The sequence below is a fragment of the Tamandua tetradactyla genome, chromosome 7 (genome assembly GCF_023851605.1).
Source record: "Tamandua tetradactyla isolate mTamTet1 chromosome 7, mTamTet1.pri, whole genome shotgun sequence".
Taxonomy (NCBI): Eukaryota; Metazoa; Chordata; class Mammalia; order Pilosa; family Myrmecophagidae; genus Tamandua; species Tamandua tetradactyla.
The window spans coordinates 89,281,290-89,303,324 of record NC_135333.1 but is presented as its reverse complement, the minus strand read 5'-3'; the positions used below and the strand labels follow the sequence as shown (position 1 = coordinate 89,303,324).

General features: G+C 40.5%; 1 protein-coding gene across 2 annotated transcripts in view; it reads left to right on the top strand.

Annotated features, from left to right (window-relative positions):
* Positions 1-4,920, top strand: part of ITPR2 (inositol 1,4,5-trisphosphate receptor type 2) — a 521,104-nt gene extending 516,184 nt beyond the window's left edge. For both annotated transcript variants that reach the window (XM_077170358.1, XM_077170362.1), the window contains 2 exons: positions 1,930-2,091; positions 2,823-4,920. In XM_077170358.1, the coding sequence (XP_077026473.1) occupies positions 1,930-2,091; positions 2,823-2,909 (249 nt within the window). In that variant the 3' untranslated portion in view covers positions 2,910-4,920. The remainder of the gene's footprint in view (positions 1-1,929; positions 2,092-2,822) is intronic.
* The last annotated feature ends 17,115 nt before the right edge of the window (positions 4,921-22,035 follow it).

Here is a 22,035-nt window from a genome sequence, read left to right as displayed (position 1 = left end):
TGTCTGTTGGATGCACTTTCCAGGAGATGCACCATCTTGTGTTGTCCAGCTGTCTCCCTCCTCTGCACATCTACCTGGGCTGCTGGCAAACAATGGTTTTTGCTGGTGCTATTCCAAGGCATGATCTCCCACTCCGTAGGGCTTTCCCTACTGCCCCATAAGCATTTAATGGTCCCTAGGTGGCTTCCTCTGCCCTTTCCCCATAACGCCTCCACCTCCCTACCTTGTCATTGCCCAGCAGTAATCACTTATCTTCTCTGTCTCCTTATTTCCAAGTCCCTAAACTTTAGTGCACATAATCATCTCGCACATCCCTTAAGGTTCAGGTTTGATGAGGGGTTGTGGGGGTGGAATCTGCATTTGTAACAAGCAGCCCAAGGGAGCTTTTATATATTCAGTGTACAGTCCAGTTTTTGTGCAGTGCTGTTCTAAACCACAAACTCGTTGAGAGCAGATGCTGTCTCATCTGACTTTGCACCCCTAAATACCCGGTGATAGATGTTGAGGGATTGATTAAATGAATGAATCTGACTGTCATTCTGCACTGTAGAATAAGTTAGTGCTCTCCTTTGAAGTACTAACTGCTACATTTAAACAAATGCATTTCAAAATTGTTCAATAGCTTTCACTCTTGATCCTTCATCTCGCCCCCCACTCCGCCTCCCCTTTCACTGCCATTGGAGAGTGGGGAGCTATAGGAACATTTTATTCCCCTGGCAAGCAGCAGCAACTACAACAAAAGGCAACCCAAGAGAACTGGGTAGATTTAGATTGAAGCCCAAAGATAAATGTATGGGTTGGGGTTTTCCTCTGTATCTGGGGAAGGAAAGCTCTCTGCTGACACTCATTCTAGGAATGCCCCAGATAGAGGTCATGGTAGCCACTTCAGAGAGCTTTTCTAGAGTGGACAGAATCTTAAGGCAGAAGCTCACTGCTGGGGATGCCTGGAGAAGGTATCTTAGAGAACCGCAGACTGCTGGCAGGCACAGTCAAGGTGGGAAGCTCATCTGGCTTCAATTCCCAGCTCTTCCATTAACTAAAACTTGTTACATGGGGACCTTAAACTGTTGGTGCTCCTGTTTCCTCTTCTGAAAAATGGGGACAATATGATTTGTCTTGCATGGCTTTTTTTGAAGCCTGGAAACGTAATATGCATAATGCAGTGATTCTTTCTGATGTTTAGCAGGCAGGCACAGTGTGCAAGGGAGCTGGGGAGCTAGCTAGCCGTCGTCTGTCTGTAGTGCAGTGGAGGGGAAACACACGCGCACACACACAGACACACACGCCCACTCCTCCTAGAAAAACAGAAGTGGACTCGGCTCTTGCCCTCCGGGAAAGTCTAACTCTGAAACCTCACTCACACTATAATAAAATCTTTCCAAAGGGAGCAAACTAGTAACCTCAGGCCATGCCCTCCCACTTCCCTCTCCCTGAGCAGAGCGCTCTGAAGCCCAGCTGCTAGGGAACCTGAACTGGGGAAGTGGGAGGTAAACAGGCAGAGATGGCTGGAATTGAGACATTTCTTCTACCACCCTCCTATTCTGCCACCCCTCTCTTTTCTGTGCCTGGAGGGAAAGGAGAAGCGGCACAGCTGAACCCACACACGTGGGTTTGCTCACCCCAGCCTCCAGACCCTACTCATCATTCGTCAGGACTCAGAATACCCACAGGGCTCATGGCACGTCCTAAATACTTCATCCTGGACCTCCCAGGGAGCCTCTTGGGAGTTTGTTCCAATGTTTGATATCTGCCTCACCCTATGAAAACTGATGTTTTCCCCCCACCCTCACCCCGACCTCCAGAGAAGAGTACCTTCTGCTTTGGGTGGTTAGAGAGTTCAATATTAATGTGCAACACCTATGAACATTCTTTATGAGCTTCGTGCTGCCTTCCATATTTATTCCTTTCTTCCTGAACATTTGCTTATAGGAGAAGAACTTGGACTGGTTTCCTCGGATGCGAGCTATGTCCCTTGTCAGCAGTGAAGGTGACAGTGAACAAAATGAAATTCGGAACCTGCAGGAGAAGTTGGAGTCGACCATGTGTCTGGTCAGACAGCTGTCGGGTCAGCTGGCGGAGCTCAAGGAGCAGGTCAGCGTGCTCGGGGGCTGGAGGTGGGCGGGTACAGAGGGAAGGGAGGTCCGGATCCGCCTGGGCAAGCTCGTTGTCCATAGAGCGTTGCATTCCGGCTCACGGGCAATGGATGAAACGGTAGCAGGTCCAACAGAGAAACCCCATATTATGCTGGAATCACATCTCAGCAAGCAGAAGCTTCTCCACATCCTGCCTCTCCACTGTTGTGTGACGCCCTATGGAAGGGGGAAAGGAAGGAAAGAGCAAATGCCAAACCACAAGGGCCCTTTTGGTGTTTTTAGATAGAGAATCCTATTTTCTGCCATCACAGCAACCACTAAACTCATCAGAAAGGTAAATCATCATTACTCTCTGTCACTTCAATGCTATAATCAACCATAACATAAAAGCAATTTTAGAGTAAATTAGTAAAAATAATATTAACGGTACTGATAGCTGTTAAACCGACTATGTCAATGGTGACAATTACGTGACAAGCAAACGCTGCCTGAAAAGAATCAAAGTTCCTGTTTCCTAACCACAGAGAAGGATTTGCTCTTGTTTTCCTGTTTATGGAAATATTCTAATATTGTCTTTAAAAATATTTCCCTTTTTTTTGACAGAAGTATTCTATACGATGCCACGCAGATGGTGGGTGGTTGGGAAATATTAACCCAAAACGGTTTGGCCCACCAGCCTTGGGTATGAGTGAGAAAAGCAGCTCAACACACTCTCTGTCTTTTCCCCAGATGACAGAACAAAGGAAGAATAAGCAGCGACTGGGCTTTCTCGGATCCAACACGCCCCATGTGAATCATCACATGCCACCACACTGATCCCATGGGGGGAAGCCGTGGCCAGCCTTTCATCAGCATCCTGCCTGATTACTGAATAAAGAACTGAGATGGAGGGGAGTGAACAGTGCCTATTGTTGAAAAGTTAAAAACAACCAAGCTCCAAGATGTTAAGTGGTTTAGCTCTGAGAACAATTTAGAACTGTGTTTTTATGGTTGAGAAGACCAAACCTAAAAGCAGCAGCTGAAAAGCACACACCCCACATCCTTAATGCAACGTGAAGTAACTTGCTTACATGGAGGAAGAGGGCAGGGAAAGGCAGGGTAGAAGGAGAAGCAGATAAAACTACCTTTGGCTCAAGTTAGAACAGTCGGTTTTGCCTTAAATGCTGGCTGCAACTTTTGCCATGGCTGTGTGGAATTTATTTCTTTTAATTGCGGCATATGGGTCAGTAACACAGAAGTAACACTTGGGGGCTACATTTTACGAAGGAAAATGACTGAAAAGATTAAAAATGAAAGTTGCAAAGAAGAATATTAATGCTTCCAGAGTATAGCTGCCACAGGACAATTTCCTTATTTATAACATGAAACACAGTGGATTTATAGCCCTGGGGACTCAGTGCTTGGGGGCCCATGCCCCTCATGCTGAAAGCGCAACTGGAATGGGACTGATTTCTCCCCCATTCAGAGCGCTCTGTCAACATGGACACAAAGGAGATTTTTATAAAACATGTTAAAAACACATTTTAATCATGTATAGTCTAAGATTTGGAAAGAAAAAACTGACAGTAGGTCTCAGAGAAGAACTTTTTAGAAACCATTGAAGTATGTTGAGATTAATAAATGAGAAATCTTGGGCGGGCCATGGTGGCTCAGCAGGCAAGAATGCTTGCCTGCCATGCCAGAGGACCCAGGTTCGATTCCAGGTGCCTGCCCATGTAAAAATAAATAAATAAATGAGAAATCTTAAAGATGACAAAAAATATTGAGAACTTCATGATGGTAGCATTGCCTTTCATAAATATGGAGTTCCAGGTTTTTGCTATACTTAAGGAACCAAGAATTTTCATTTCTCCTGTTCCTGCAGTTAGGGGGAAAAAATCCAATAAATATATTAAAAATTCAAAAAAATACAGCATCTCAGTTGCATATTTTAAACTCTATCAGCAAGGGCTTGTGAAAATGTAGAAAGCTAATAATCTCTTCCTCAAATTGTTTTTATGTTAAGTTATACAACCAGAATTTGTAGAGAAAGAAAAACGCCTGCCATACTCAGATTATTCTTGCAGACTAGACATTTAGAACGTTAGAGCAAAATACAATAGATGAACATGTTAAGAGAACTGCTAGGGATCAAGGGAGCAAAGCACATGACACGAAACTCTGGGGGACATTTTGCAAATTGATGATCTAGCCCCTGCTCCACAAAAACAAAATATTGCCACCAGAGTTTTTAAACTCTCAGTTATTACCACCAAGGTCTAAGGTACAGAAATGGTGTATGGTTTTTAAAGCTCTTGGATTTTTCTGAAATAGTCTAAGCTATTGGTTCCTAAAAATCTCAAATGATGGGCTGTGTAGAGTATAAAGGAAGTGAGAACCCATCCTTCCATACAACTGTGAAAATGCAGATTTGGAAGGAATCTATAGGAAACCAGAACAGTGAATTTTTGAATCCATTGGCATGCCCAATACTGCCCCACGCTGAGCTTCACACTCTGGCATGACAGTATTTTTCCTGACAGATCTCTGAAGGACTGTGACATCTATCAGCCAAAGATACTAAGGGATTGAAATATTTCTGCATTTAGTACAGAACCATGAACCTAGTAAGCATTCAATAAATGTTTGAGGAATTCACCTGTCATTCAATTACCCTTAATTCTTTATTAAAACTTTAAATATATGACGTATTTATTAGATGGCTTCACCCAAATCAAAGGAGTTTAAAACAGCCTTTTTTTTTTTTACTTCAAGACCATCATTGCTATTCACAGTATTAGATGAAAAATACACTTTAAAATATTTTAATGAGACAGAAAGTTTTACAGGTAGAGAGAAAAAGAGAAAGGTGGTAAATACTGACCATATCACAAAACATGGACTTATCTCTCTTACAGCACAAAATAAAATATTTCTGATGTTTGAACGGAAGGTCAAAAGAATAAATTAATTTGTACAGATGTAAGTAACCTCTCTTATGATATATTGTCTAGACTTTTCTGACACCATGATAGTTCTTTTTAAAGAGAATAAGCCATTGGGCATATAGCTGTTATTTGGAAATGATACACAGCTTCACAGTACATTTTTCTCCTATGGGAAATATCCAAAATAAATTACAACTAATGAAACTGTTATTTGATCAAAATTTAAATGTTTCACAATTAGGTTTCACAATTAGATTTCTCTATCTTTTCTGTCTAATTGCTTAAAGATAATAAAGCGACATAAACAAACCAAAAATATATTTTCCAAGACATTAAATTCATGATAGAGAGGTTAATAAAGGGCCATTTGACAATTTATGTAAATTTACATTTTTATGTATATGTTTGTTAATGCAACTGGAATTTTGACCTAGGTGAATATCAAATAATACCCTCATATTTATATAGTAATATTAAAATAAATGCAATCATCTTTGACTTTGGTGTAAAGGAAGATTTTTTACTATTTAGTTATTAAAATCTATATTGGTTTAAAAGTTGTTTCTGCTGATATAATTTTTAATTTCAAAAGGGTTTTTTCCCTTGAGGCCCAAGAGCTTAATGCAATTATGTTTCCTAAATTAAAATAGCATTTTTAGATGAGAAAATGTGAATCATATAAGACTATAATATTAATAAATAAATTGTATATGTGTGAAGATTTATCATATTTTCTGACCCTTAAAACAGTTTAGAAAAGGGTTTATTCTCGTGCATGTCAAAATGTTTCTGTTGAGGGCAAGCCACGGCAGCGCGGTGGCAGAGGTCTCGCCTGCCGTGCCGGAGACCTGAGTTTGATTCCCGGTGCCTGCCCGTGTTAAAAAAAAACAAAATGTTTCTGTTGATAAAGAAAATCCAGTATTTAATAGATTATTGACCATATCAGGGAAACATTTCATTCTAATCAGAACTAACTGCTTGCCTATCCCCGTATCCTCAGCTTACAATTCAATGTTTTGGCTGCTTTTTTGAGTTTACAGGAACTACAAACAATAATGCAGTTTCACCCAGTCGCAAGCCTCAGGACTGAGAATGCTTGGAAAGGTGGAAAGTGGTTGGGGGAGGGTAAATTTCTGCTTCCCAGTACATTATCAATAGGGAAGAGAAGGAATTAACATTAAACCACAGCAAGGAAAGGGCTTACCATCCAGGGACCGGTATACTTGGACAAAAGAAAGTAAATATTGCACAGATACAATGAGGAACAGACTACAAGCTCAAAAGATAACCCTAAAATATGCAGAGACTAATGCTTTGTGAAAGAGCAGCTTATTAATATATTATTAATAAGATGACATATTCCCTGTAGCTGGTGTTAAGGCTACATAGATTAACAGACTGGCATATTCTGGCCCAGAGACCCAGTTCCAATAAGCTGTAACACGTTATGCCATGCAAAATAGAGTGGAGCAGACAGCTTGACCACAAACACAGGTGCCGACAGGGGCCAGACAGGTAACTGAGGTGGAAAACTGCAAGGTACAGGGTCTATGTAGGCAGTGGGGAGACACTGCAAGTGCTCCATTTTCAAAATTGACAACTAATTTCAGTTTGTAGATCATTCCAATGGCCAGTCGAGGCCCTTTAGCCACTCACTTGCTATCTCTGAAATATTTATTGGTAAAGCTATACTATTGATAGGGGAAAAGCACATACACAATACACACACCAAGAAGAGGGGCTAAAATGAATGTGAAAAATTGAGAAATCTGAAAATAAATCCAGGTATCATCTCTGAACTAGCGTGTTTCCACAGACTTGAATAATTTATGAAATTGTTTTGGCAGTACTTCTCATATCACCAGTAGATATTTTTCCCTTTCAGTAAAGGATTAATATATTTGCCTCAAGAAACATGATCTAACTTATTAGAAACAGATTAGTATACTGTACAAATTAATATTAATAAAATTGGATTTGATTAACTTTATTCTATGTGACTCTTTTATTCATCCCATACTGTGTTTCTGAATAATGTCCCCATTTGTATGAAAAGGCATTGTTATTTCTATTTTACATAGCAAATCCATGAGGGACAAAAACTTTGGTGACTTGAATTCCACTGAAGAGCAAATCCAAATGGACTGATGTTCCCAGGGCTTACTGGGAACCCCCAATTTAACACTTTCTGGGATGTCCACATTTGTCTGATGCCCAGTGTGGGCTCAGGGGGCACAGGCCATTCGGTCATCCAGGAGTCCCTGGTTCTTAACACCCAGTGCCTCAGATGTGAGTTCACTCTGGAGACTTCAGCGTGCGACAGCTGAAGTTAATGTGGGTTGACCAAATCACATGCAAATGATGAATGCAATTCTTTGCTCATACGTTTTTTCCCCAGTCTGCCATAGTTCCTTGAAGCAGTGTGGCAAGAATTGTTTTGTTGTGCTCTGTTTGGCTTTTGCAAGTCAGAGGAAAGTTTGACAGACGGAAATTGGACGAGTTCCTCTTGAAGTGAGAGTAATTGCGTTGAAGGGCAGAAATGGTTGTGTGTTGGGGAGTGTGATGGACGAGGCACCCTGCCAGTTTGTTTGACTGGTCAAGTGCAATGCTTTCGCCAGAACCTCCTTCAACCTCGGGCCGGAAATCTGGGGACTTTAGTCTCCGCTATGTCTTTCCCTCACAGTATAGGCTCTGGCTCATCACATGGAATCAACTGCCTGGCAAAGAAAGAAACACAAAGATCAAACTTTATGCAGGTAGAAAATTTATAGGAACAGAGTTTAGTTGTTGAACTCAGTTTGACTCAATTTAACAGAAAAATTTTGTTTTCAGTGTGGATTTTCCCCTAGTTTAGGCCATTTCCTTTTAACTCTGCGCCTGGGGTACTGTCAGCTCCAGGTACAGTTGGCCTCATCACGGCTACAGGAATCTATTTCCTCTGCAGCACATCCTTCCAAAGCTCACCCTCAAATATTTGTCTAGGAAAAAGATGCTTCTGAGGCTCTTCCCTGTTCTAAACATTGTACTTGTTGTTTGTTTTTATAATCGTCTTCATTTTGCATGGCTTTATCCTCCTTTCTGCATACCTGTCCCCTCTTCTCTTTCAACATGGAGCATATGTTTATAATTTTTTCTTTGTGAGTCTTCTCTTCTTAGAAAATATCCAAATAAAAATCTGCGGACACGATGGATCCCAGAGTGATTCAATCAGTGAGTGGAAAAGTATTTGCAGAGTTCCCTTTGGGGAATGGTGAGAACGGGGAGAAATCCAACTTCTCCAAGTTGAATCCTTGATATTCTCACAAGCAGTGTGGACAACCAAAGCTATAGGCTGAGCCCCCAGTCTTGGGGTTTGTTCATATGAAACTTAATCCCACAAAGGATAGGTTAAGCCTACTTAAAATTTAGGACTAAGAGTCACCCCCAAGAGAACCTCTTTTGTTGCTCAGATGTGGCCTCTCTCTCCAGCCAACACAACAAGTAAACTCACCACCCTCCCCCTCTCTACGTGGGACATGACTCCCGGGGGTGTGGACCCTCCTGGCAACATGGGACAGAAATCCTAGAATGAGCTGAGACTCAGCATCGAGGAATTGAGAAGAAACCTAGAATGAGCTGAGACTCAGCATCAAGGGATTGAGAAAACCTTCTCGACCAAAAGGGGGAAGAGTGAAATGAGACAAAGCATCAGTGGCTTAGAGATTCCAAACAGAGTCGAGAGGTTATCCTGGTGGTTATTCTTATACATTAGGTAGATATCACCTTGTTATTCAAGATGTAATGGAGAAGCTGGAGGGAACTGCCTGAAAATGTTGAGCTATCTTCCAGTAGCCATGTTTCTTGATGGTGATTGAATAATGATATAGCTTTTACAATGTGACTGTGTGATTGTGAAAACCTTGTGTCTGATGCTCCTTTTATCTGCCTTGTCAACAAATGAGCAGAACATATGGAATAAAAATAAATAATAGGGGGATCAAATGTTAAAGTAAATTTAGTTTGAAATGCTAGTGATCAATGAAAGCAAGGGGTAAGGGGTATGGTATGTATAATCTTTTTTTTCTGTTTTAGTTTTATTTCTTTTTCTGTTGTCTTTTTGTTTCTTTTTCTGAATTGCTGCAAATGTTTTAAGAGATGATGAATATGCAACTAAGTGATGATATTGTGAATTACTGATTATCTATGTAGAAAGAAATGATCACATGTTAATGTTTTAGTTCATTTGTTGTTAATTTTTTTAATTAATAAGTAAATTAAAAAATCTGTGGACAAAATAACTTAAAATTAGGTCCTACTTTATACAAAGTATTAATATATGAGTGTCAGTTAGGGTTTGATCAGGGAAACAAAAGCACAACGACTAAATGGAATGAGATATTTATTTTAGGAGTTAGATGTTATGCAATTGCGGTGAAGAGTTGGTTGAAAACTTGATGGCAGGCTAAAGCTCCAGCATCTGGTGGTGAGCCAGAGGTCACGGCCAGTCAGCAGAACAAGCAGCCAGGGTGAAAGCAGGGAAGAGTAAGGACAAACTGGAATCTATGAGGACAGACTGAAATTTGTATCTGTTTTTCACTGCCTCCAAACTCCATAGCGCAGGTGACCCAAAAAAGAAACTGGCACCCTCTGGCATGACTTTCCATGTCCGTCTGAGCCAGGACTAAGAGAAGCTGAAGGAGAAGGGCTGCTGGCTGCTGGCGGAGCTGTGGGCTGGCGACTGCCCTACACCAACAAGGTGAGACAGGAGACCCAGGTGTGAGCTGCAGTGGCACCTGCGACCGACTGCTTCAAATCTGCCTTCTCCATCTCATGAATACATCTCCTGTGATCAAACTTAACCTGTGACATTATGAAGAAGGGAATTCTGGGAAATGTAGTTCCAGCTTGTCTAAACTGATAGAGTTCAAAACCTCTCCACTGGAGTAGACCTTTTTAATGTGCACCAACAGTGATTCTTTTGTACTGGGCACATAGAAGATACTTGCAGCACCCATGGCAATGACGTAGAAACACATGGTTAGTTCTAACCAATGGACTGTGAATGGAATTGACAAACTGAGACAATAAAGCCCCTGTGTGGTCTCCAGTTTCTTTCCTGACCTCATCAATAATGGAAGCCACTTGTTAGGATGAGGAATCTAAAAATGGAGCCAGCCAGTATCTCTGAATCATGGCTTTAAAGGGAACAACCCTGGAGAGCCTTAAGAACCACAGCAGAATTGCTATTAGTGAGAAATAAACTTTTATGTATTAAGCCGTCGTAATGTAAGGGTTTTTGAGTTTTGTTTGTGTGTGTGTGTTTGTCATTGTATTGGGTGTTGTTAAATAAAGGAAATTGGGTTGTGTGTGATCATTTGTTGCTGCAGCATAACCCAGTCTACCTGACTAATACAGATATATGTATTGGGTCACAGAAAATTGACCCAGATACACAACTTTCATGATTTAATCAAGAAAAAAACAAAACAATCTCACATTATTATTTATAAATTTTTTTAAATGCATGCCATCCAAATTCTGTTCATTTGAATATGTTTAAAAACTTATGATTCAGACACAGGATGGAATGTTATGAAACTTATGAATAGTATATCAATTGAGGCAACACTGGAAAATGGACACAAGTTTAAGAAAATGGCTAAAAATTGTGTATGCACTATTAACTATAATAACCTGCTTCCCAAAAAGACTTCAATAGGATATGCCAGATATTCATTGTAAAATATTGACAGGCTTATACCTTATTTTACATTTTATATATTTTCTACACCTTCTCTAATTTTTAAAATTGATTTTATAATTTGATTGAACAATAACATTCTAAAAAAAGCAAGTGAATGTTGTATTGACTTAAGTCAAGTGTTTCCTAAGAGCAAGTTATCCCAAAGTCATATATATTCTAAGGGATCACTGGAATTGCAGATTAAAGGAACACTATAGCCACAGTTTATATTGCTTTCAGCAAGGCATTTAAGAAAGATTTGCATGATATTTCTGTGGCCAAGATAGAGAAATCTGTTGTATGTGAGAGTTAAGGTCTACAATTTTGTATGCAAGTGAACAATTTCACTTAATGTGAGCCTGGAGTAAAATATCCCTTGGCCTGTTGTTAAGACTCTGTCCTTGGCCTTTTCCCAAACAACATTTATATCAACATCTGAAAAAAAGAAGTAGATGGCAAACTTGTGAAATGTGGAGATGACATGAAGTTAGGAAGTAGAGTCAACATGATTAATAGCAGAATAACAATACTGTCAGGAAACTGGAACAATGAACAAAGCTATTCTGATGAACTTTAACTCAGGGAAATGTAAAGTTTAGTTCCAAAAGGCTCAGTTGCATAAATATAGGATAACACAAGCAGACATTCATGAAAAATCATATAAATAAACCTGGAGGTTTTGAATATCATATATCCCCATATTTATATATTCATTTATTTCAACAAACATTTATTTAATACTTGTTTTATGCCAGGGTAATCATAGCATTCCAGGCAAGATAGGATATCCAAGGAAGATATCATAAAGGAGTGGCAGTAGGGATGGAAAGAGTGGATGGTTATAAGAGATATTCAAAAGGAAGAGTCTTGTGAGCTTGGTGGTCAGGCAGGTGAAGTATGATGAATGAGAAAAAAATGGGGTGTCCATTGAGATAAGGAATAATAAGGAGGAATAGGCTCAAAGGAGAAGTAGAAGATGAATTTAGTCTTGGACATAAGAGTTTTTTTTAGAAGACATCCAGGAAGAAATCTTTTAGGTAGCTGGATATATATGTCTGGGCTCCATGAGAGAAGTCAGTGGTAGAGATAAAATATTTAGGCATCATCAGGATATACATGGAGGGAATAAATGAATGCTCAAGGAAGGCATAGTCATTAAGAAAAGAAAAAGGTCAGAAAAGGTGAGTGAGAAAGAGAACTCAGAGATCAGTGTGAGAACAAGAAAACAAATGACATTTCAAAAGTCAAGAGAGGAGGTAAGGTAAAAAAAGGTGTGGAACCTACTGTTAAGTATGCTGGTAGATTATCAGAGCCTGATATATCTCCTCCTAATTATCTCTTTATAAGCATAAAAACTAGAGAGTAATACAATACATAATAATACAGTACAACTCATACATAAACTGAATAACATCATAACCATAACTGAAGTTGATGAAAGTCTATTAAGGATTTTTCCAACTGCTTCTTGCATCACACTCTAGACATTCCTTTCTCAGAATCAGTGCATGGACAGCCTAAGGGAGAAACTGGGGGAGAAATGGACTCAGCAACACTGCTTGTCTCTAACTCCAGGGCATGGGTCATACTCTTTTGAAGAACCTAAGTAGAAGCCAAAGCATGAGGCCGTTTGCCACATGACAGAGGCAAAGATACAAGACAAGAAACCCCAAGGACTGTGGCAAGCCAGCTCCAGATTACTGGTGAGACACTGGGAGAAAGTCTGGCCTGTTGAGAACTTGATTTTCGACTTCTAGCTTCCAAAACTGTGAGCCAATAAATTTCTGTTGAGATCAGCCAGTGCGTGATATCTGTCATAGCAGCCCTGGAAAACTAAGACAGTTGCTAAGAGGTAGAGTGGGAATCTACACCCAGGCAGTCTGATTCTGGAATCCACACTCAGCCCTCATGCAATCCTGTGTGCTGGAAGACAAAGAGAAGGCTGTAAGGTGAGTAAGGCTTAGGGAGAAATAGAGATACAGCAGCGTCATTCAGGAGGTAAAGAAAAGTAAAGGCAGGTGGAGAGCTGGGCACCTCTCAGAACACAAACCTCTAAGACAAATTTCTGAGGGAAGGAAGGTAAGGAGGTAATGAAAATAAGCTCTGCCTCTTTGTGCATTTCTTCATGAAACATTGTTCAGACTCAGATGCTGTTCCAGGCACTGAGCGAGGCACTGGTGATACAAAGAAAGATAAAGCATAACCGCTGTCTTAAGGAGCCCACACTGCAGGGGTCAGACAGGCCAGCAATAGACTTCGACACGATGTAGTAAATAACTACGGTTCAAGTACAGAAGGTGCTTTGGGGGCCCAAGAGATGAAGATGCTATGCTACATCCATAGTGTTGAGAGAAATTAGAAGTGACATTTGAACAAATATAACATGAATTTAGAAGAGGCCAAGGAAAGGGCGCAGGGGAGGGGGACGGAAAATCACAGGAAGAATAAATGCGAACACAGAGACACAGGGGAGAAAACGGACCATGGTTACGAATGACCAGACTCAAACGTGGCTGAAGCATGTCATGGAGGAGATGAGAGAGCCAGGATATGAAATTGTTCTAGGCCATCATCCTAAGGAGCAATAGAGAAGTCAGCAGAAGCTTTTATCTGAGAACATGATCGTACACAGCTTTAGGAATGTAAGTAGAGGTAGACTGAAGGGTGGATTGGAGAAGAAACTATTGAAAGGAAGGTCAGTTAGATTGTCGCACAGGCAGTCCCCACCCCACCCCTGCTCCCACCAAGAGAACATATGACCTTTCCCAGAACAGAGGTGGTCTACTAAAGAGACAGACCCAAGACAGATGGGTGAGGTACCAGTCCAGAACTTTAGACCAATACATTGGGGTGGGCATGGGGGGGGTGATGAGAATTGTTGAGGATTATTGTAAGGTTTCTATTTTGGGAATTGAGTAGAAATCCACTAGCAGGAAAAGAAAATACAGCAGAGTGGGTACGTTTGTTTCCTGTTGAATTTGAGGTATCCAGGGGCCTCCAGGTGACTATTACGCTGGACTCTGTAATTGCTGAGGCAAAATAATATCACAGTTATGATCCCCTACCACCTTGTTTGCATTGACAGTTCCATTGCAAAGACATTAGTAGCAGTTCGCCCACCTTAGGCATTGAGAAAGTTTCTTGAGCATTATAGAGAGAGTGGAGTGTACTTCAAATTCAATTAAGAACAACCAACATTTGTGTTGAGTTTTACAGTACTTTGATGTAGATTACTTTTCATTTCCCCAGCAACCCTAAAGGTAGGAAATATTTAATATCCTTCTTATTTGTCGCAGATGGGGAGAGCTGAATCCAAGTCAGTTACCTTAGTCATTGCACATTTGGTTATTAGTGAAGCCAGAACGTGACCACATCCTTGTACCTTTGCCTGCAGAGAAAGAACATCCTCAGGAGCCTACAAACCCACGGAGGCCAGAGCCGTTTCAGCCCCTGTGACCCACGTCTGGAATACAGCACAGAGCCACTGCTCGCGGAATGAGAAAATTGATGCCATGCATCTAACATTCGAGATGTCTTTACTTTGCTAAATAACATGACTATAGTCCTGAGTAAATATTTTATAGAGATAAAAAATAAAGCCACTAGCCAAGCAGGTGTGACTTCGCGTGAAATAGCTTGGGACAGCGGGTAGAGTCCATTAGCTAAAACAACAAGGATGGGAGAATGGATCTCTTTCAAAGGAATATATGAAAAAGAGAAATTCTCATGTAATCTTAGCAATTTCCCAAACTGTTGGCATGGAAGACCCTTTCCTGAACCACACCTGAACAAGCTTTTTCATTGCTTACTTTGCAAGGTGCGTCTATGCACCAACTCTCCTCACCTCCTTGGCCTGCCCCTCTCTATTTTATCACATGATGTTTTCATTGAGCTATTGAAATTGGATGGGCTGGACACATTAAAAGCAATGGCAGTTGTGGCGAGTTAGTTGATATATTTTAAAATAAACTAAAAGGGCCATGTAGATGTCAGGAGAATAGATTGCTCTGTTTAGCAATGCAAGATTTATTTAACCACTGCGGACAGGGTCCAAGGGATGCCAAGCTGCATACATTTTGGTTGGGAAAAGCTGAGCTATTTTCTCAGAAATCACTCATGTGGGACCAAAGTAAGAAGTGGAGTTTATGAGAAGATTAATTCAATTCTTGATTTGGGAATGACCCTAAGGAACAAATTTTATTTCCCCTGTGCTATAACATTGACCTGATAGCGTTTCTGAAGGTGAGACACGTTCTGGAAGCATCATGTTTTAGCAGTGACCCAGACTTCATGAGCCTCACTCAAACTGCAGTGCCAGCAATTTCTTCCTAGTTTGCCTCTCAGGGCAAAGCATGATGTTTCTGAGAGTGCGGCAAACTGAAATACAGAATTCTAAGAATTCTCTCTCTTCCTTTCATCATTGAACCTTGGTTACTGAATGCTGGATACACAGTAATCAGTAAATTGATTGGAATCTAAAGTTGAGGAAGTATAGCACAGTGGTTAAAGGCACATGGTTTTGCCATTACTTGCTGTGTGACCTTGAACGAGTTACTTCACTTTGCTGGGCCTTATTTTCCTCATCTGTAAGATGAAAGTAGTAATAGTACCTACCTCATATGAGTGATACAATCACAGAGAAGAATCATCTCCAATCATCCCCTTCTACCTGCATCATCAATTTTTTTCAGTTCTATCAGTTCATTCCCCTTAGCTTATGTATATGTTATCAAAGCTCCCTTTTAAAAAATCCTCCATCCTACATCTTCCTGCAGAATTGACCTCATTTCTTTTCTCCCATTTACATCAAAACTCCAAGAAAGGATTGCGTATTTGCTCTTGGATCCAACTCCTGTTAGATTTTTATCTCCACTATTCAACTGAAACTGTTTATCAAAATCCTCAATGACTTCTGTCTTGCCTATAATCTAAAGTTTAATTCTTCTCTCTTCTGAGATTCAGATTTTCAGCAACATTTGAGTGATTCTTGACTCCCCTATTCTTAAGACATCACTCTTATTCTTTTCTACCCCATCTGCCACTTGTTTTGGTCTTCTTTGCTGATGACTCCTCATTGGAGTACTCCAGGATCCAATCCCTAGAACTCTTTTCTTTGTCTGCACTCCCTAGAGTGCTAGATATAGACAAAGAATTAGATACATGCCAACTACTCCTAAATCAATATCTCCAGCTCAGTCACTTTCCTGGAATCACCTGGGCTCCAGTTCATATTTCGTAGCTTCACTTGGATATATACAATACTTCTCAATTTGAATGTAACCCAAACTTAACTGTTAGTTCTTCCTGTCCTTAATCTTAACCATCTCAGAAAATAATTCCATTCTTCCAGTTGTTTAGGTCATTGACCTTGTTATCGTTTGCTCTTCTTTTCTTCTCACATCCTACATTCATTTGGGCCCTGCAATCTTTTTCTTTGAAATTGCTCCACTTCTTACACCTTCATTATTTTAAGTTTGGTCAGAGCCATGATCAAGGTGATCTTCGTTGGTTACCTTGCTTCCATTCATGATTGTCCAAGCTCTAACACATAGTCAGATCATGGTACAACTCTCCTGAAACCCCTCCAGTGGCTTCCCATCTCACTTGGAACAAAGGCCAAAGTCCTTACCACGGCCTTCAGCTACACTACCATATTTGCTGATCTTCTGACAAATCACTAGCATGCTCCCACCTCAAAGCCAGGCCGTGGGTCTTTTCTCTGCTTCTAGCATTTGTCCTGCAAGTTTTCACATTGTGCGTTCCCTCACTGCCTTTGTGTGTCTGTTCAAATGTCAGCCTTTCCAAGAAAGCATCCCTGGCTACTCCATATAAAAGCATACCTCCTTCATTTTCCATCCCCTTACCTCGCCTTATTTTTCTTCATATCTTTAAAATCATCCATATCTTATCATTGTGTTCATTGTTTCCTCTCAATAGAAATTAAACTTTTTGAGGGTAAGGACTTTGTTTTGTTGGCTACTGTTTCCACAGTGCCTGAGACAATACCTGACACAAAGTAGATGCTCAATAAAATGTGTTATTTTGATTAATGCTTCATTTTTGTCTGTGTGAAATGGACATAATAGTACCCTTATTTTGCAGTATGACTTAATCTACAGCAATTTTGAAATATCCCCTCAGACTGTCTTCCCCGCCTACGTGAGCTGCCCCGGGCCATCTTTGACAAATGTTCTCAGGGAAAGTTTGTGCTCACCATTGAGCTAAGCAAGACAAATGATGTACTACATTCCAAAGCCAGTTATCAGGAATGCTGAGATTATCCACTGTCCCTTCTCCACAGTTTTGGTAAAGGAGATTAAGAACAGCTGGGCTGTTTTAGAAACTATCATCTTGAAAGCTCTACAGACATTGTGTTGGTCTGATTTGTCTCATAAATTACCTGTTTTTTTCCCATGTGTGCATGATGGAGAAGACATATTTATTCTCAAAGGAAGAGGGCCATTTTAAAACATTCGTTTCCCCTGCAGGATGAAATTCCCCTCACTTGGCAATCACCATCCAGCTGTAATGATATTGAAACTCAGGACATTCACATTGGTTTAATACTTGCGAAAATTAAGTACATGGTTCCCAGGTGTGAGACTCATGAAAAGGTTTGCTTAATTTTGAAAGAAAAGTTCCCCTGGGAACGTACTTCCTGGTGAACAAGATCAGGTGTTGCTTAATAGATTTTAAGTAGATACAGGGTAAACCTGATCTTATATTGGGAAGTTGGCTGCTTAAGCAAACTCATTCTTCAGCTTTGGTTAGAAAGCCAGAATTTGGGTGAATAATCAGGGCTGGAAGTCACCAGCACTGAGGATCTAAGAAACCACCCACAGAGTCTTCATGCTTCCAGGCTCAGTCTCCTCAAACAAAAACTCCACTCTGTTCCCAGGCCAGAGAGCCTCTAGGGCTGGAATTGCTCAAGCCTCAGTTCACAGACATGTCACTGTACTCATTTGCTCCATAGGTATGCATTCAATTTGGTCCCATATAGGACAGTCCAAGTTAGCAGAAACTCAGGGAATTTTTAAATTGATTTTTATGGCAAAAGAACACTTGTTCATTGTGAAAAATCTGGAATGTACAGGCAAGCTCGATGAATAAAAAAGGAACTCATAATCCCAAGACCCAGGCTAAACACTGTTAACAATTTAGGGTATATCCTTCCAGCCTTTTGTCCATAAGCATGTGGGAATATATATATGGTATCCAATAAGTTTGTATTATTAGTATCATTCTTTTTTTGGCATGGGCCAGCACCGGGATTCGAACCCAGGTCTCCAGCATGGCAGGCAAGAACTCTGCCTGCTGAACCACCATGGCCTGCCCTGGATTATTTTTAACAGTGTTATTTTAGAACATTTTTTTTACTTAACATTTTCCAGATCATTTATTATTCTGCTATAGTGATTTTTTTTAAATGACTGCACAGTACTCCACCATATGGGTAGACCAAATTTTTTTATCATAAATAAACATTAGATAATGACATTTAGATATTTCTAGGTTCTGTTATAAACATAACTCTGTATGGAGCATTGTTGAACATAAATATTGTGTGCATCTCTGATTATCTACTAAGGATAAATTTGTTCAAGTAAAATCATACAAAGTGGATGAATATTTTGAAGACTTCAAAAAGGTTTTTCCAGTTTATACTCCTACCCACAGAGTTTGAACGAGTCCCTTTTCCAGTGGCGGTTGTTAGGTGCCTCTTGATAACTGGGTTTGGAAGCTCTGGGAGCCCATCCCTGAGTTCCTCTGCAACTGATGTAACTAACCTATGGGCCCCAGAAGATGCCCGAGGACAGCTGTGAGCAGAGACCACCTCTGCACCTCAGAGCCTTCTGGCCACATTTACTCATTTCTACAGCTGGGCCAGCTGAAGCATGTGGAGATCAGGAGATGTGCACGGGTCATGCAACCAGTGGTGACTCAGCCAAACCCGCCTTCGCTCCCGAGCCTTGCTCAGATCACAAGGCTGGGGGCGCTCACTTCCCTGAGGCCCATTATTTCCAAATAATTTTGAAAGTCCACTTGCACTTTAAATTTGTGGATATTAAGTTTTTGGAATGACTGCTTCATCTCCATCATTTTGCTAATTAGTGACATTAAATGTTGCATAACCCTTTTCCTTTCTAGAATCAACCAGAGTGATTTGCAGAGCTTCCCTACCCTGTATAATTTGCAATGAAACTTTGTGAAGAATGTATCTAGATACCCAAATAAGACTCTCAGACTCCAAGACATAGCTGCTGAACAACTAGACCAAAACAAAAATTCTGGTACATTTGATTCACTATGGACCCATACATAAAATTCAAGTAGCATGGTAAGGTACCAGTACACCCTCACCATCTAAGAAAGATTGAGCAAGTCTTAGGGCCTCTTCTCTATTTCGTCCATAATTCATTAAATCAGATTAAATTCAGGTGACCCATAGTCAGGTCAACCTGATAAGACAGAACCTCCTTATTCATTAAGCCAGCAAGCAACAACCACTGAAGCTATGGAGTGGGGGTGGGGGTGGGGGAGGGGGGTGGGGGTGGGGGTGGACTTGTGCCTCCAATGGTTGGCTGTCTCTGGCTCACTCCCTTGAATGGTGTTTATGAGTTCAGGGTCCTCTATGGACACTGAAGTTGTTCTGCTATTTAGTCATAGACATGGGGAGTTGAAACCCCACTACCCTCTTCACACAAAGCACCTATTTGCACAAAGGAGTAAGAGAAAGTGCAAGAGCATCAACCCACCCCCACAGCTGTGAGATGACTCCTGACTCTTTTCCTAGAAGGGGGAATCGAGTGCCTTCTCTGATAGACACAGGTGAGTCTGATGTATGAAGAAGGAAACAAAATAAACACATTGATGAGGCATATGCTTGTAGAATAACTGGTGAGTTATTTATCTGCACATATAAATACACAAACACATAACCTGGCTGATTTTAAACTGGGATTTAGGTGGGTCCTTACAGAACTGGGGAACTAGTTGCTCCTTAGGTGCCTATTTGCGTGGAGTTGGGTTTCAGGAACATTATGGTTTTCAGCTGAAGCATGATGATGGAATTTGGCAAGAAGTCCCCAGGATAGAGAGTCAAGTGGGAGAAATGAGGGTAGGGGAGAGTGGCCTGGCAGTGGGCTCCTGCCAGACCCCCAGGAGTGTTTTTGAGCTTTGAGGAAGAAAGGCTCACAACCACTTCTCCTGGGGCCCGGAACTGTTCTGATGCCCTGCAGAGCAGCCTCGGAGGAGCATTCTTTAGCGTGGAGCCTGGCAGCTCTCATGATAGGTCCTGCCAACCACGGCAGGACAGAGGTTCCTTCAGATGGTGTTGTGAGTAGACGACTCTGAGGGAGGGAAGGGGGGTATCAAGAGAGACGGAATAGAACAAAACACCACGTGTAGTGACATCCAGTAGACCGACTCATGAGTTCCTGTGAAAGAATTTAGGGGAATCCCAGAAAAGCTTAGACTTTACAAGGAGCCGGAGGGCAGGTTAGGGCAAAAGCAGGAAATCCGGTTGTAAATGTTAATGTAGTTATCACACCAGAGTCCTCCATTTACTCTTTAGCAATCCTTTATTGCTTGATGTTTAGGTAGCTTCCACTCTTTCATTACTAAATTAATATTATGATGAACATCCTGGAATATAAATCTTCATTTGTATCTCTGATTATTGTTGATTTATATACATACATAAATACATTAATATTTGTGCCAATTCACTTAAAATTTTAAAAATCAAATTCATTGAGCTGTAGATGATATAAAATACTATTCCCATACATAAGTATACAATTTGATGACTTTTGAAAAATATATATGTAACATGTAACAACCTCCCCAATCATGACATAGAATATTTCCGTCTCCCCGGAAAATTCCCTCATGCCTGTGGTGGAATGTATTATGAACTCCAATTTAGACAGGTTCTTAATCTCAATCCACATTTCTGTAAATACAGATCTCTTGAAGATGTTCTTTTAGCTAAGGTGTGGTCTAATTGAATGAAGGTGGACCTTAATCCAGGTAACTGGAATTCTTTATCAGCAGAAACGATTGAATATAGGAAGCCATGGGGAGGGGCAGGAAGCCGAAAGTCAGCGGGAATAGGATGAGAAAGGAGCGGACATCCCTCGAGAAGGCCAAGGAATGCTAGAAAAAGCCAGAACACTGCCTATCCCAGGAGGAGGCAGGCCTGCCAGTCTCCAAAAACGTGAGTCAACAAATCCCCATTGTTAAGCCAAGCTGCTGTACGGTATTTGTGATGACAGCTGAGGAAAACCAAGTCACGCCCTTTATAATTTCCTCTTCCTATTCCTTCCACTGTCCCAGGTAACCTCGGATCTAATTTCTACCACTAGACTTCAATTTTGTCTATTTTAAACCTTCATCGAAATGGAATTTTACCACATATACTCTTTTATACTTAGATTATTATGCTTAGACCAGTGCATTTGAGATTTATTCATATTGTAGCTATCAGTAATTTGTTCCTTTCTATTGCTAAGATTTCCATTGTATGGATATATCACAATTTGTTTAGCCATTTATCTGTTGATAGTGATCTGGGTTGTTTTCAGTTTTGGGCTAATACAAATTAGGCTGCTATGACTATTTGCCTACCAGTCTTTCTGTAGACACGTGATTTTCTTCATCATGGGTAGATGCCTGAGTGTGGAACTGCTGGGTGATATGGTGTTAATGTTTCACATTTAAGAATCTACCAAAATATTTTTCCCAAGTTACTGTGCCATTTTATTCTCCTACCAATAAAAGTTCCAGTCATTCTACATCCTTACCAATACTTGGGATTGTTGGCTTCTTGTTTTTAATTTATTTTAACCATTTTAAAGGGCGTGAGATATAATTGTGGAATTAATTTTCATTTCCCTTATGACTCATGGCGTTGGGCATCTTTTCATGTGCTAATTAGCCATCATATGTCTTCTTTTGTGAACTTTCTGTTCACATTTTGCCCATTTTTATTTGTGTTGCTTGTCCTTTTACTATTGAGTTATGAGTTCTTTATATATTCTGGATGCAAGTTCTTTTCCTATATGTGCATTGAAAATATTTTCCCCAGTCTATGGCTTGCCTTTAATTTTCTTTCTTTGAAGAGCAGAGGGTTTTAATTTGATAAAACCCAATTTATCATTTTTTTCTTTTCCAAATAGTAAAATATTTGTGAATGGCATGAAATAGAGATATCCATTTGTTTTTAAGTTTCTAGATAGTTTAGTGTTTACAACATGGCCAATTTATAGACATTTAATGAGCAGAGGACAAA